Raw genomic sequence first — 14,425 nt, 5'->3', positions numbered from 1 at the left:
CATAACCACCCTAATTCTTTCACCTCTCATATTGTGACAGTTTTCATTGTAGCTAATACATTCTGTTATGGCACTAGTACATACAGTTGTCACCCAGCAACACAGTTGTTGTGCACTGTTGCTGGACTGTGCTGCTGGGTGAGGAGCAGGGCCTTGTGCTGCTACAGAGGAGTGGGCTGCTGAGTGTGATGCCTTAATATCCTCCTGCAATTCAAGTGGCACAAAAACTAGAGTGAGGTTTGATCGTAATTGAAGGAACCGAGGTGTAGATAGGGGCTTAGTCAAGATGTCAGCTAGTTGGTCTTTACTTGAAATAAAATAGACTTGTAGTGTCTTGGTAGCTACTTAATCACGGACAAAATGATAGCCTAGCTCCACATGATTTGTGCGTGCATGAAGAATCGGGTTCACAACTAGATAAATGGCTCATAAATTGTCACACCACAATGTAAGAGAATCAGTTAGAAAAATGACCAATTCTTTTAACAAGAATTGAAGTCAAAGGACCTCATAAGTCGTGTTGGCTACAAACTTGTATTCTACTTTAATAGAGGAGTGGGCAATAGTTACTTGCTTATTGGATCCCCAAGAAATCAAGTGGGATCCAAAATAGACACAAAAAACCTCCGGTAGATTTGCAATCATCAGGGCATCCTACCTAGTCAGAATCAAAGAATATAGACAGTTTAAAAGATGAGGTAGTAGAGAAAAATGGAAGTGGCCATACCTTGTCCTAAAGGCAGTTTTCAGCAATCTTGATCCCTGACTTTTAGCTGATGGTATCCAGATCTCAGGTCAATCTTACACTGCTGCTCCTTGCAATTGATCCAACAAATCATCGATTCCGGGTAAAGGGTATCTATTCTTAATCGTCACCTTATTCAACTCTCTATAGTCTATACACATCCTCATAGATCCATCTTTTTTCTTCATGAATAACACAGGTGCTCCCCACGGCGAAGAACTGGGGCGGGTAAAACCCTTCTCCAAAAGTTCCTCTAATTGTAGCTTGAGCTCCTTCAATTCGGTAGGGGCCATACGATATGGCACCTTGTGAGTCGGAGTTGTTGCCGGCTCCAACTCTATTTGGAATTCTACTTCTCTATCCGGTGGTAAACTAAGTAACTCATCAACGAAAACTTCAGGAAAGTATTCAACCATAGGTATCCCTTGGATTCCTATAGTTTTGGTTGTCTCCTCTACAGTTATCAATAGAAATGCTGAGGCTCCATCATCGATACACTTTCTAGCTTGCAATGCCGAGATCAAAGGTGGGGTGGCCTTAACTGATGTTCCTGCGTAACTCATCCTGTCTTTAGTTGGAGGTTCAAACACAACCTCTCGTTTCCGACAGTCTATCTTAGCGTAGTGCTTGAAAAGCCAGTCCATCCCAAAAATCAGGTCGAATTCCATCTGACCGAATACTAACAAGTTAGCCTTCAGTGTCCTTCCTTCTAGCTCTAACGAACACTCCTTAACTAAACAGGTACACTCATTTTACATCACGCTTCTGGAAAAGTTTACAAGAATCAATGGGCTCTAGTCTGAGGTTTAGTAGTGCATACCACCCACAAACAGATGGACAGACAGAAAGGACGATTCAAACTTTGGAAGATATGCTAAGGGCCTGTGTTTTGGATTACGAAGGGAGTTGGGAGAAACAATTACCTTTGGTAGAATTTGCTTATAATAATAGTTTCCAGGCCACTATTCAAATGGCACCATATGAAGCCTTGTATGGTAGAAAGTGTAGATCATCTCTGTATTGGAATGAAGTAGGGGAAAGCAAAGTAGTTGGACCAGAAGTCTTACAAGAGATAAAGGACCAAGTACACTTGATTAAAGAAAGGATGAAAACAGCACAGAGTCGACAGAAGAGCTACGCTGATAATCGAATGAGGAGCATAGATTTTAAAGTTGGAGATTGGGTCTATGTGAAGGTATCTCCTACGAGAGGAGTAAGTCGTTTCGGAGTGAAAAACAAGTTAAGTCCGAGATATGTGGGACCCTATGAGATAGTGGAGAAAGTGGGAGTAGTTGCATATCGTTTGGAATTGTCAACTGAGTTCCATGGAATTCATAATGTTTTCCACGTGTCTTCTTTGAAGAAGAGTTTTGGGAATCAGACACCAATGATAGTGGATCCCGATAGCATACATTTACAATCCAACTTGACCTATGAAGAGAAGCCAATGCAAATTCTTGACTGGAAAGATAAAGAGTTGCGGAACCGTAAGATCCCATTGGTCAAAGTACTTTGGCAAAATCATAATATTCAAGAGGCGACTTGGGAAAAGGAAGTTGATATGCGAGCCAAGTACCCTCAATTATTTGATATCTAAATTCAATCTTGTAGAGTTATGTTGGGCTTTTGCTTAATTGATACTTTGTGGTTCACTTGTACGGGACTGACAATATCAGATGTTGTACTTCTTTGTTAGGATATCAATAAAATATATGTATTTCCTTAACTCTTGAATTGTTACTTATGTCGATTTCGAGGACGAAATTTTATTTTTTTTTGGAAGGTTGTAACAGCCCGCTAGAAATTTAACGGTGAAATTTCTATTAGTTTTAGGAATCTCGTGAAGATCCGATAAGTTTTCACTAATCTATTAATCGTATAGTTGATGTTATTACTCACTATGGTATCAGAAGTATGTTTTTGATTATTGGAGATAGTTAGAAAGTTTTAATAGGACACATAGAAAGATTTTAGACACCTTACTCTTCCAAGTATACTCTCCACTTTTGGAAAATAGCCTAAATGATTTTGTGGATTTTATTGGATAAAAATAAAAATAAAAATAAATATCTTGAGGTAATTTTCATGAATATTATTGGGTAAAAATATTTTGAGTTGATTTTTATAGATATTATTAGATAAAAATATCTTAAGTTGATTTTTTGTAGATATTATTGGATAGAATATTATGAGATAATCTTTTATAGATATTTTGGGTAGGAGAAAACTACACTCAACTCTCAACTCCAGCCTTATCATCTTCCTTATCTCGTCCATAAGTAGCTCTAGCCATCACCTACAAACTTATCTTCATTTACACGTTCCTTTAAAAGAATATCAAATACTTTCTCTCGGACAACTTTTAGGAGTTCTTTTGCATGCCCTTGTAAGTGTTTTATCATAAAGTCTCCTTCATATAAGTTGTTCCTTTTTTAGTCTAGTTTACATGGATATCTTATTTGCCCAATTTGAAAATTATTTGGTCAGTCAAATATTATATAAACTATAAAAAGGTCATTCTGGGAGATAAACTAGAGAATATGTTATAATTTGGAGTTTTTGACCAAGCTAATGGATAGATATTGATCCGAAATTTTTATGGAGTATTGTTAACATGTATATGTGACTATTGGTTGAGGATTTTTGCATGATTAAAGGTTTTGATGAAAGATTTTCTTAGATTTAGAAACTTAGAAACTGGAAGAAGAAAAACAGTTTCTGTTTTGAGAAAGTTTAACTCTTTGGTGGTCTAAACCTATTCTAATGACTTTAATAATTTTATTGGAGGATCCTAAGCATCTTATATACATGTTATATTATTATTTTGAATATATTTGATGTTAGTTTCAAAGATATGAAATTTTATTCAAAGAGATATTCAGATAAGCCAAAGTGTGGATATTATTAGCTAAATTTATGTTTTGGTTAATTTCTAACCATGTGATCTTGAATTATAAGCTTATATATGTTTTAGGACATCTTTTTAAACCATGTGATGGTTTGGTTTGAAGATCATATATTTATAAGTTATAGATCAAGAGATTTATCAAAACTAGTTGAGGAAAAAGTTTCTGTTTTTGGACTAAGTGTAAAACCAAAAACTCCAAATGTTATTTTATGATTTTGGTGACTTTATTTTGATGATTTAAAGTGTGGTTGATGTTAGGATGATATTATGAATATGTTAAAAGTAAGATTTGATTTTTGAAATTCTTGGAGATGTTTTGATTTAAGGTCAAAACTTGTGATTCAAGTGCTTGGATCTTTTTACAAAAAAGTTTAGTGTTAATTATTAGTTTTTTCTAAATGGATGTTTTAGGTATGGTTTTGAACTTAGGATTGGAAGATGTTTGTTGCAAAATTTTGGTTTAAGTATGAGTTTTGAAATTGGAAGGAATTGCAATAAAAATCAAGGGAAATGACCTATGGATGTTTCGGCCATAGTGTGTTTTTTCATAGTTGTGTTTTGTTTTAAATTTTTCTGAGTTGATATTTAAGTTTAGGACAAAATTTACATGAGGAATGTAAATTTTGAAAACTTTTGGAGTTAGTATGCAAAATTCTTAAGTTATGGGTAAAACGGTCATTTTCCCACATGTAGAGAGTAAAATGAAAATTTTACTCTTTAACTTAGTATTTTCCATATTTCAAATTATTAGTGATTTAGTTCTAACTTTTAGAATCACTAATTACAGTTTCTCGTGATCGTACTTGAAGTTTTATAAGAAACACGGAGATCGTGGTAAGTTAGCTTTTAATTTACTAGCAGTCTACTGTGTATGTGTGCTAAGTAAAGGAACTACATTGTATGTGTGTGTTATAATATATGTCATACCATGCCAAGTCATCACATAATTGTTTGTTATACAGAATTTATTCTGTCATCAGTTTTTATCTGTTACATAATATATTCTGTCATGTATTGCTGTACATTACAAGTACATCATGCTAAGTATATCATCTATTACATGTATGTCAAGTCATGTAATATTCACTGTTCCAAGTATGTAATGTTAAATATGTTGTCTATCATATTTTATGCCATGTTACGAAATATTTCTATCTCAAGTTGGTCATGTATTTCAAGTTATATTCAAGTCACGTTATGTTACGTCAGGGCTTCAGTCTTTTCATATTCTAGTCATGTTTCATCTTGATTACTTATGTATGGGGTCACAGCAATTGTGATGCATACACTACGTGAGACACAACAATTTTGACACGTAGAATACATGGGGCCACAACAACTGTGGAGTATGTATTTTTCATGTTAAGTCAAGTTTCAGAGCAAGTTCATGCTAAGTCAAGTTTCAGATCAAGTTCATGTCCAGTCAAGTTCAGTTCATGTTTCAATTTAAGTTATGTCAATTATGCTATATTGTACGCTAAGTTATGCTTTAATTACTTATGAATTTGATTATGCATTTATGTTTTTACTGTCATCCATGCATCATTAGCCTGTGTGGAAGTTTTTTTTGTTAACTTACTGAGATTTGTAATCAAATCTCACTGTGGTAGTCCCAACTACTATTCCCCCCGAATGGTAGATCTTGTTACAGGACCTAAAGGAGGATCAGGAGCTGACCAACTAGACACAGTCGACTGAACGACGGTGCGTCGTTAATATTAATATAGTAGTTAAATTACTACTTGTACGATGGAGTTGCATCTCCAGTACTTTTGGATCATAACTATTTTGAACTAGTGCTGTGATCTTAGTTATTCAATGGATCTTTATATATGAAGTATGTTTTAAGTATTTGAGATATTTTCAATTTGGTGCATAGTATTGTTAAAAAAAAAAAAAATTATCGGCTGCGAATATTGCATAATGTTAGATGCATATTAGGAATATTGTATCTTATATGTCATGAACGGGGGCAGGTAACCTTGTGTTGCATGTCTCGACACTTCAAATGTCCGTTCGATCTCAAACGGAATTTGGGGGCGTCACAGGTCACGACCTGCAAGAAACCTAAATGGTGGTGGAATTTACTATCTCAGGGAAGAGGATAACCTAAAGGCTAAGGTTGAGATGCTCACTAGGGAGTTAGAGGTTTTAAAGACTAAGGAGTTAAAGCCAACACACATACCTAATCATACAGAGTCTTTTGGACCATGTTTTGTGTGTGGCAGGGTAGATCATTTTGCCCAAGAGTGTCCCACATTTGCTGAGATGAGAGGGATATATGAGAAACAATGTAATACCTTAGGTATGTACATGAACCTTGTTTCACCTTTCTCTAATACTTACAATCCTGGGTGGCGTAATCACCCTAATTGTAGTTGGAAATCTGAAAACCAGCAGCCTGCACAACCCTTAGGTCATATCCTGCACCTTCATTCTCTAGGAGCCCCTTAGAAGATACTTTACATGCTTTTATTGAGGCACAGAGTAAACTAATCAAAAATTTGAATCTTCGATTCTGCAGGTTGTTGAAAAAAATAAAGAGATAAAGAATCATATATCCAAAATAATGAGATCCTTGAGTATGAATGAGCATGGTGAGTTTCATTCTCAAACTCAATCCGCACCCCAAGGACAACATATGAGATAAAAAAATTTGAAAGAGGCCAATGCCATTGTGACAAGAAGTGGTAAGTACTTACACATCCCAATAACTAATAAATCAGAGGATGTTGAAAAGGAACAAAGCAATAATAGTACTAAATTCCTCAAGGAAGCCTGGGTAATCAAAAGTCCATTTAAGGTACCATTTCCTCATGTTTTAAAATCTGGTATGCGAACTTTGGATTCTAGTAATGAAATCTTGGAGAACCTTAGGCAGGTAAAGATTAACCTTCCTCTTTTGCATGTTATTCAACAATTTCCCACTTATGTAAAAGTTCTTAAATATTTGTGTACAGTTAAAAGGAAGCTGTAACAGCCCGCTAGAAATTCAATTGTGGAATTTCTATTGACTTTAGGAACCTCGTGAAGACTCTATAAGCTTTCACGAATCCACTAATCGCATAGGTTTTAGCATGTCAACATAGTTAGTGTTATCACTCACTATGGTGCCAGAAATGCGATTTTAATTATTTGAGATAGTTAGAAGTATCAGAATACATTATAGCCTACACCGCTAGGCTTAATTGAATATTTAGGATTTTTCAGTACTAAGTTTATTACGTTTATTTTTGGAGTGAATAGCAACCTCGATAAACAACTAAGCGTAGTGTTTTCAAAATCACAGTGTGAAATGTCCAAATTAGGTTAGCAAAATTTTATTTGGACACTTGGCAAGATCTTAACCACACATAATGAATAGTATTAGATACTTGGCACAAAGAGAAACCATTAGATGGAATTGTGAAGGAAATCAATGTGTGAGATCATGACACCTAAGCAAAATACACATTTGAAAATATCTTAAGAATAGAGATTTAAAATACACATGGAAAGATTTTAGCCACCTTACTCTTCCAAGTCTACTCCACATTTGGAAAATATCTTAAACTGATTTTTATAAATATTATTGGATAGAATATTTTGAGTTAATCTTTTATAGATATTTTGGGTAGGAGAAAACTACACTCAACTCTCAACTCCAGCCTTATCATCTTCCTTATTTCGTCCATAAGCATCTCCAGCCATCACCCACGAACTTATCTTCATTTACACGTTCCTTTAAAAGAATATCAAACACTTTCTCTCAGACAGCTTTTAGGAGTTCTTTTGCATGCCCATTTCGAAGCTTTTGTAAGTGTTTTATCATAAAATCTATTTCATATAAGTTGTTCTTTTTTTAGTCTAGTTTACATGGATATCTTATTTATCTCATTTGAAGATCATTTGGTCAGTCAAATATTATATAAACTATAGAAAGGTCATTCTGGGAGATAAACTAGAGAATATGTTATAATTTGGAGTTTTTGACCAAGCTAATGGATAGATATTGGTCCGAAATTTTTATGGAGTATTGTTAACATGTATATATGACTATTGGTTGAGGATTTTTGCATGATTAAATGTTTTGATGAAAGATTTTCTTAGATTTAGAAACTTAGAAACTGGAAGAGGAAAAACAGTTTCTGTTTTGAGAAAGTTTAACTCTTTGGTGGTCTAAACCTATTCCAATGACTTTGATAATTTTATTGGAGGATCCTAAGCATCTTATATACATGTTATATTATTATTTTGAATATATTTGATGTTAGTTTCAAAGATATGAAATTTTATGTAAAGAGATATTCAAATAAGCCAAAGTGTGGATGTTCTTGGCTAAATTTATGTTTTGGTTAATTTTTAACCATGTGATCTTGAATTAGAAGCTTATATATGTTTTAGGACATCTTTTTAAACCATGTGATGATTTGTTTTGAAGATCACGTATTTATAAGTCATAGATCAAAAGGTTGATCAAAACAAGTTGGAAACAAAAATCAATAGAAATAGCATATGAGAATTTCGGCCCTATGGAGTTTTAATAGTTGTGATTAGTTTTAAATTTTTCTAAATTGATATATGAATTGATAATAAAATTTACATGAGGCATGTAAATTTTGGTAACTTTTGGAGTTAGTATGCAAAATCCTTAAGTTATAGGTAAAACGATCATTTTCCTACATGCAGAGAGTAAATCTTTAAGTTAGTATTTTCCATATTTCAATTTATTAGTGATTTAGTGCTAACTTTTAGAATCACTAATTACAGTTCCTCGTGATCGCGCTTAAGGTTTTATAAGAAACGCGGAGATCGAGGTAAGTTAGCTTTTAACTTACTAACAGTCTATTGTGTATGTGTGCTAAGTAAATGAACTACAGTGTATGTATGTGTGTTATCATATATGTCATGTCATGCCAGGTTATCACGTAATTGTCTATTATACAGAATTTATTATATAATCAATTTTTATCTGTTACATAATATATTCTGTTATGTATTACTGTACATTACAAGTACGTCATGCTAAGTATGCCATCTATTACATGTATGTCAAGTCATGTAATATTCACTGTTGCAAGTATGTCATGTTAAATATGTTGTCTATTATATGTTATGCCATGTTACAAAATGTTTCTATCTCAAGTTGGTCATGTATTTCAAGTTATGTTCAAGTCACGTTATGTTACATCAGGGTTTTAGTCCTTTCGTATTCCAGTCACGTTTCATCTTGATTACTTATGTATGGGGTCACAGCAATTGTGACGCATACATTACATGAGACACAGCAATTGTGACATGTAGAATACATGGGGCCACAACAACTGTGGAGTATGTATTTAAGTAGTTAAAGAATAAGTTTCCATATAATACATGGGGCCACAACAACTGTGGAGTATGTATTTTTCATGTTAAGTCAAGTTTTTGTAGAATACATGGGGTCATAACAACTGTGGAGTATGTATTTACACGTAGAATACATGGGGCCACAACAACTGTGGAGTATGTATTTTTCATGTTAAGTCAAGTTTGTGTAAAATACATGGGGCCACAACAACTGTGAAGTATGTATTTACACATAGAATACATGGGGCCACAACAACTGTGGAGTATGTATTTTTCATGTTAAGTCAAGTTTCAGAACAAGTTCATGATAAGTCAAGTTTCAGATCAAGTTCATGTCAAGTCAAGTTCAGTTCATGTTTCAATTTAAGTTATGTCAATTATGCTATGTTGTATGCCAAGTTATGCTTTAATTACTTATGAATTTGATTATGCATTTATGTTTTTACTGTCATCCATGCATCATTAGCCTGTGTGAAAGTTTTTTTGTTAACTTGCTGAGATTTGTAATCAAATCTCACTGTGGTAGTCCCAACTACCATTCCCCCCGAATGGTAGATCTTGTTACAGAACCTGAAGGAGAATCAGGAGCTGACCAACTAGACACAGTTGACTGAGCGACGATGCGACGTCAATGTTAATATAGTAGTTAACGTAAATTACTACTTGTACGATGGAGTTGCATCTCCAATACTTTTTGAATCATAATCATTTTGGACTAGTGTTATGATCTTAGTTGTTCAATGAGTCTTTATATATCAAGTATGTTTTAAGCATTTGGGATATTTTCAATTTGGTGCATAGTATTGCTAAAGAAATAATTTATCCGCTGCGAATATTGCATAATGTTAGATGCATGTTAGGAACATTGCATCTTATATGTCATGAACGGGGGTAGGTAACCTTGTGTTACATGTCTCGACGCTTCAAATGTCCGTCCAATCCCAAACAGAATTTGGGGGCGTCACAGAAGCACCATGTTAAGAAGACATCATTTCTGACAAGTAAGTTAGTGCTCTAATTGAGTAGGAAATTCCTCCTAAGTACAAAGATCCTGGTTGTCTAACGATTGCATGTAGTATTGAGAATCATGAGTTTGGACAAGCCTTGCTAGATCTAGGAGCTAGTGTTAATTTGATGTCTTATTCCATTTATTTGCTTTTTGTTTTGGGTGAAATTAAGCCTACTTCTATTGTGCTTCAATTGGCTGATCGTTCAGTTAAGAAATCGAGATGGATGGTTGAGAATGTTTTGATCCAAATTGACAAGTTTTATTATTTTGTTGATTTCTTAATTTTGGACATTGAATCAGTTGTTGAGTCTAACTCTAAGGTTCCTCTCATATTAGGTAGACTTTTCCTTGCTACGGCTAATGCACTTATAAATTATAGGAATAGGTTGATGAAACTATCTTTTGGAAACATGACCATGGATGTCAATATTTTTCATATTGAGAAACAGCCAATAGATGACGAGTGCCACCAAACGTACATAATTGACGCACTCATAGACAAGAAAGTTCACACAACTCATGATTTTGATCCCCTTGAATATTCCCTTGTGAATTATGAGTTTGATACTATTAGTGATTCATCTGATGTTATTGATATTTGTACTTTTTTTTATAAAACTCAGGATTATGGCACATAAGTTTGGCAACAGAAATTTGAGGAGTTGCCTAAAAAAGGTGGAAAATAGATTCCTATAAGTATGAAAACACCAAGAGTTAAATTGAAACATTTGTCTAAGTCTAAAATCTATAATGTTAAAATGAAAACATTTCATGGTAAAAATTTTCTTAGAAATAGGTTTGAACCTAACGATCAAGTATACTTATATGATTTTGGATTTCATAAGCATCAAGAAAAACTTCGGTTTAAGTGGATTGACCCTTTTATAGTGAAAAATATTTTTAAAAATGGGGCAGTAGAAATAAAAGATCCTAAGAATAGTTGGATCTTTAAAATAAATAGTCAACGCCTTAAAGTATTAATTCATAGGCAAGTTCCAGAAGTGGAAGATATTCCACTTGTGGATCCAGTCTATCAACCTTGATCACAAGACCCAGATATGTTTTTCTTTATTTATTTTGTTTTGTTTTGTTTTGTTTTTGTTTTCTCTTATTTTCTTTCTTTTCCTTTTTGTTTGCTATTCTTTTATTTGTTTTTGATCGTATGATAATTTCATTTCGTCATTTCATGTTACCATCTTTGGTGCTTAGTGAGCTACCATCGTCAATCATCAGTTGTATTCTACCATTTTCAGTTACTCCTCATTCAATTTTGATTCTTAAACATTGAGGACAATATTTTATTTAAGTTGAGGGTGGTAGTGCAAATTCAGTATTTAAAATGCTTGTTGGAACTTTGTGGCATATTTTCATATGTCAATTTTTTTTTTTAATTTGCATCACACGTGCATCATTTTTACATATGTATTCATTCTCATTTATAGCTATCTTCGTGAATTCACCAAATCCACCATAATCATTTTTGCTGAAGCATTCATAGAACCTTTAATGTACTTATCCAAGTTTTATGGTAAGATAGTGGTTTGACACATGTAGGTAGAGAATTCTTTTGCTTAAGTATTCATGTGAGTTTGGAGAGGATTGAGAGTATACAAATGCATTAAATTGTGATAAACGTTTATTGATCTGTTAAATTGGACACTTCTTTTGAGAATATCATTACATGGTTTGTGGTACGATGGTGGATATACTTGGGATATGACTAATGTCAACTTAGGATTAACATTTGAGCCTTTCAAGCTATCACTTTCAATCATAGACCCATAGTAGCCAACTTTGAGCTAATAAACACATGTAACCTTTTCTTTTCATATGCTCATATTATCCATGCCTTTCCACATTGGAGTATAACCTATACACCGATTTTCTTACTCTTTTTACTTCCAAGTGTATACTAGGTGTAGAATTTGCATTCTCTTTCTTTTATTTTATCATTTTCAATTTAAAAAATAGAAGAAAACGACAGAAAAAAAAGATAATAGTACAAGTTACAAAGTGTTCAATTGAGTGAGTTCCGGTAAAAAAAAAAAAAAAAGGTTTGTAGAAATGAAAAAAATACAAAAGTGGTATATGTTTTTCCGTCAAATTGTTAAAAAAATAGAAGAGGAAGAAGAAAGAAAAGCATTATTATTTGATGATCTAAAAAGTTTGAGAGTACATCAAGTGAGAAGTGTGGTCTATTGAGATATTTAATAAAATTCTCTTTATATGTACTTGGAATTTTTTAGATCTCTTTCATTCTTTTTTTCATATAATACCGAACCCAAGCCATATTACAACCTTTTGTGTTGACCGTTCTGATCCTAAGTAAGCTATTAGAAAGACTGGTAGAAGTCTCATTTGTTAGTGTTCTTATCATAAGATCAATTTTTACTTATTGCTCGTACATAATTGCCGAATTTTTCATGAAAGTGTGTGTACACCTATTGTCAACTCCATAGAGAGAGCCCTTACGCGAAACACTATTATACCCGTGAGTTATGAAATTGAACCTTTTTCTTGAAACGTTCTTGATGTTGCATGTATCAAAGTTAGTGGTAAGATAGTTATGGCTTGGAGAACACACACACTCTGTGGATTGCTATAGGTGGATTGATTTTGATGGGTTATTGGATTCCTTAAATTGTTTTGATATGTAAATCTGAAAAGTGTGACTTGATGGCCTTTATGTGTGATTTTCTTTGGTTTCTTTTATTGTTTTGACATGAAAATTGCTAGGGACTAGCAATGAGTAAGTTAATCACTTTGTTTCACTATTATTTTGTAGTTAAAATTAATTTTTGTTCTCCATAACTTATTTCATATTTTTCCTTTAGTTTTTGTTCTTCTGCTATTCTTTTAAATTGTCTCCTTGTGGAATCGATACTCTATATCTGTGCTACAACTATCGCGTTATTCTTTGGGTGTAATCAACTCCCTACTATACTATGATATAGTTGAGGATATTCAAAAGTAGATTCATCTAGAGCTGAAAGACGTACAGAAGTGCTCATGGGGGTTGAGATAGATTTAGACTTATGCATTTTGGTACAAAATAGAAGATCATATATGTATTTTAACTTAGAGAGAAAGATCCCAGATTCTACACGATGAACTTTATGCCTAAAAAATAATGCAACTAACCCAAATCCTTTACAGGGAAGTGCGGACTCAAGGAAGTTATAAAATCAGAAATCAAGGTAGGAGATGAACCAGTAACAATTATTTCATCGATGCATATCAAGATATAAATGCAAGCAGTTTTTGTATTCAAGATAAATAAAGAACTATTATACCGAAAACCATGAAACCCTAAATCAATAAATTTCTCAGTAAGTTGGCCATTTTGACAATGCAATTGTATGCAATCGTATGAATAAGGACATTATCATGGTTCGCCACATGAAGATGATGAAGAACAATGCAATTGTATGCAACATTGGCCATTTTGACAATGAGATTGATATGCATGGTCTGGAAACTTACCCTGGTATAAAGCGCATCACAATCAAGCCACAGACTAATCACTAGCTCTTCCTAGAAACCAATCATGGTATCATTGTTCATGTTGAAGGCCAGCTCATGAATTTGGGTTCTGCAACTGGGCATCCCAGCTTTGTTATGTCCTGCACTTTCACAAACCAGTGATCACTCAGCTTAAACTTTGGAACAAGAGGGGAACTGGAAAGTATGAGAAGAAGGTATATGTGCCGCCCAAGCATTTGGATGAGAAGGTCACAGCTCTTCATCTTGGAAAACTTGGGTCTAAACTTACCAAGCTTACTCCAGCTCAAGCTGCAAACATCAATGTTTCTGTTGAAGGTCCTTACAAGCCCCCACTGTTGGGAGCTATTCTGACATAGAGATGATTCTAAATAAAGGAGAGACGAAATTTAACGTGGTTCGGCAATTGCCTACGTCCACAGATGCTGTAATTTCACTATGAAAATAATTTTTACAGAAATCTCTCTCTGCTCACCCACTCTGTTTCTCTCTTCTTTCTCTCCCACACTCTGTCTGCACACACACGCAGCACACACTCTGTTTTCTCTCTGCTTCACACTCTGTTTTTCACTTCTCTGAGCTCTCTCCTATTTATATGAGAGAGTAGCATACAACATTTTTCGGTGCAGTATTTTACGGAAGAGTTTGAGGCGTCACTTGCTGCAGACACTGTACGTGTCTACAAGTGGCGCCTAATATGCTAAGGAAAGAAACGGTGCATGTCTCACTGTTCACTATTTTTGTCTCCACTCATAACAATCTCCCACTTGGAGACAAATGAGTCTACATATCTTCATAGCAACTATCACAGCAACTTCAAGTCATGCCTTTAAGTACGAAGTCCAACTGAAGCTACACACAGCTTCAGTTTGTCAGCAGTAACTACTTTTGTGAACATGTCTGCTGGATTCTCTGTTCCTCGAATCTTTTCAAGTAT

General features: G+C 34.1%; 1 protein-coding gene across 1 annotated transcript; it reads left to right on the top strand.

Annotated features, from left to right (window-relative positions):
* Window positions 1-13,356: 13,356 nt before the first annotated feature.
* On the top strand, window positions 13,357-13,847 carry LOC122281307 (adenosylhomocysteinase-like). Its single transcript, XM_043092684.1, has 2 exons — window positions 13,357-13,474; window positions 13,564-13,847. Exons 1-2 carry the CDS (start codon window positions 13,357-13,359, stop codon window positions 13,845-13,847), a joined length of 402 nt encoding a protein of 133 aa, XP_042948618.1.
* Window positions 13,848-14,425: the final 578 nt, after the last annotated feature.

The sequence above is a fragment of the Carya illinoinensis genome, chromosome 11, assembly GCF_018687715.1.
Source record: "Carya illinoinensis cultivar Pawnee chromosome 11, C.illinoinensisPawnee_v1, whole genome shotgun sequence".
NCBI classification, from domain to species: Eukaryota; Viridiplantae; Streptophyta; class Magnoliopsida; order Fagales; family Juglandaceae; genus Carya; species Carya illinoinensis.
The sequence above is the reverse complement of the archived record's forward strand: the minus strand, read 5'-3'. Positions and strand labels throughout refer to the sequence as shown.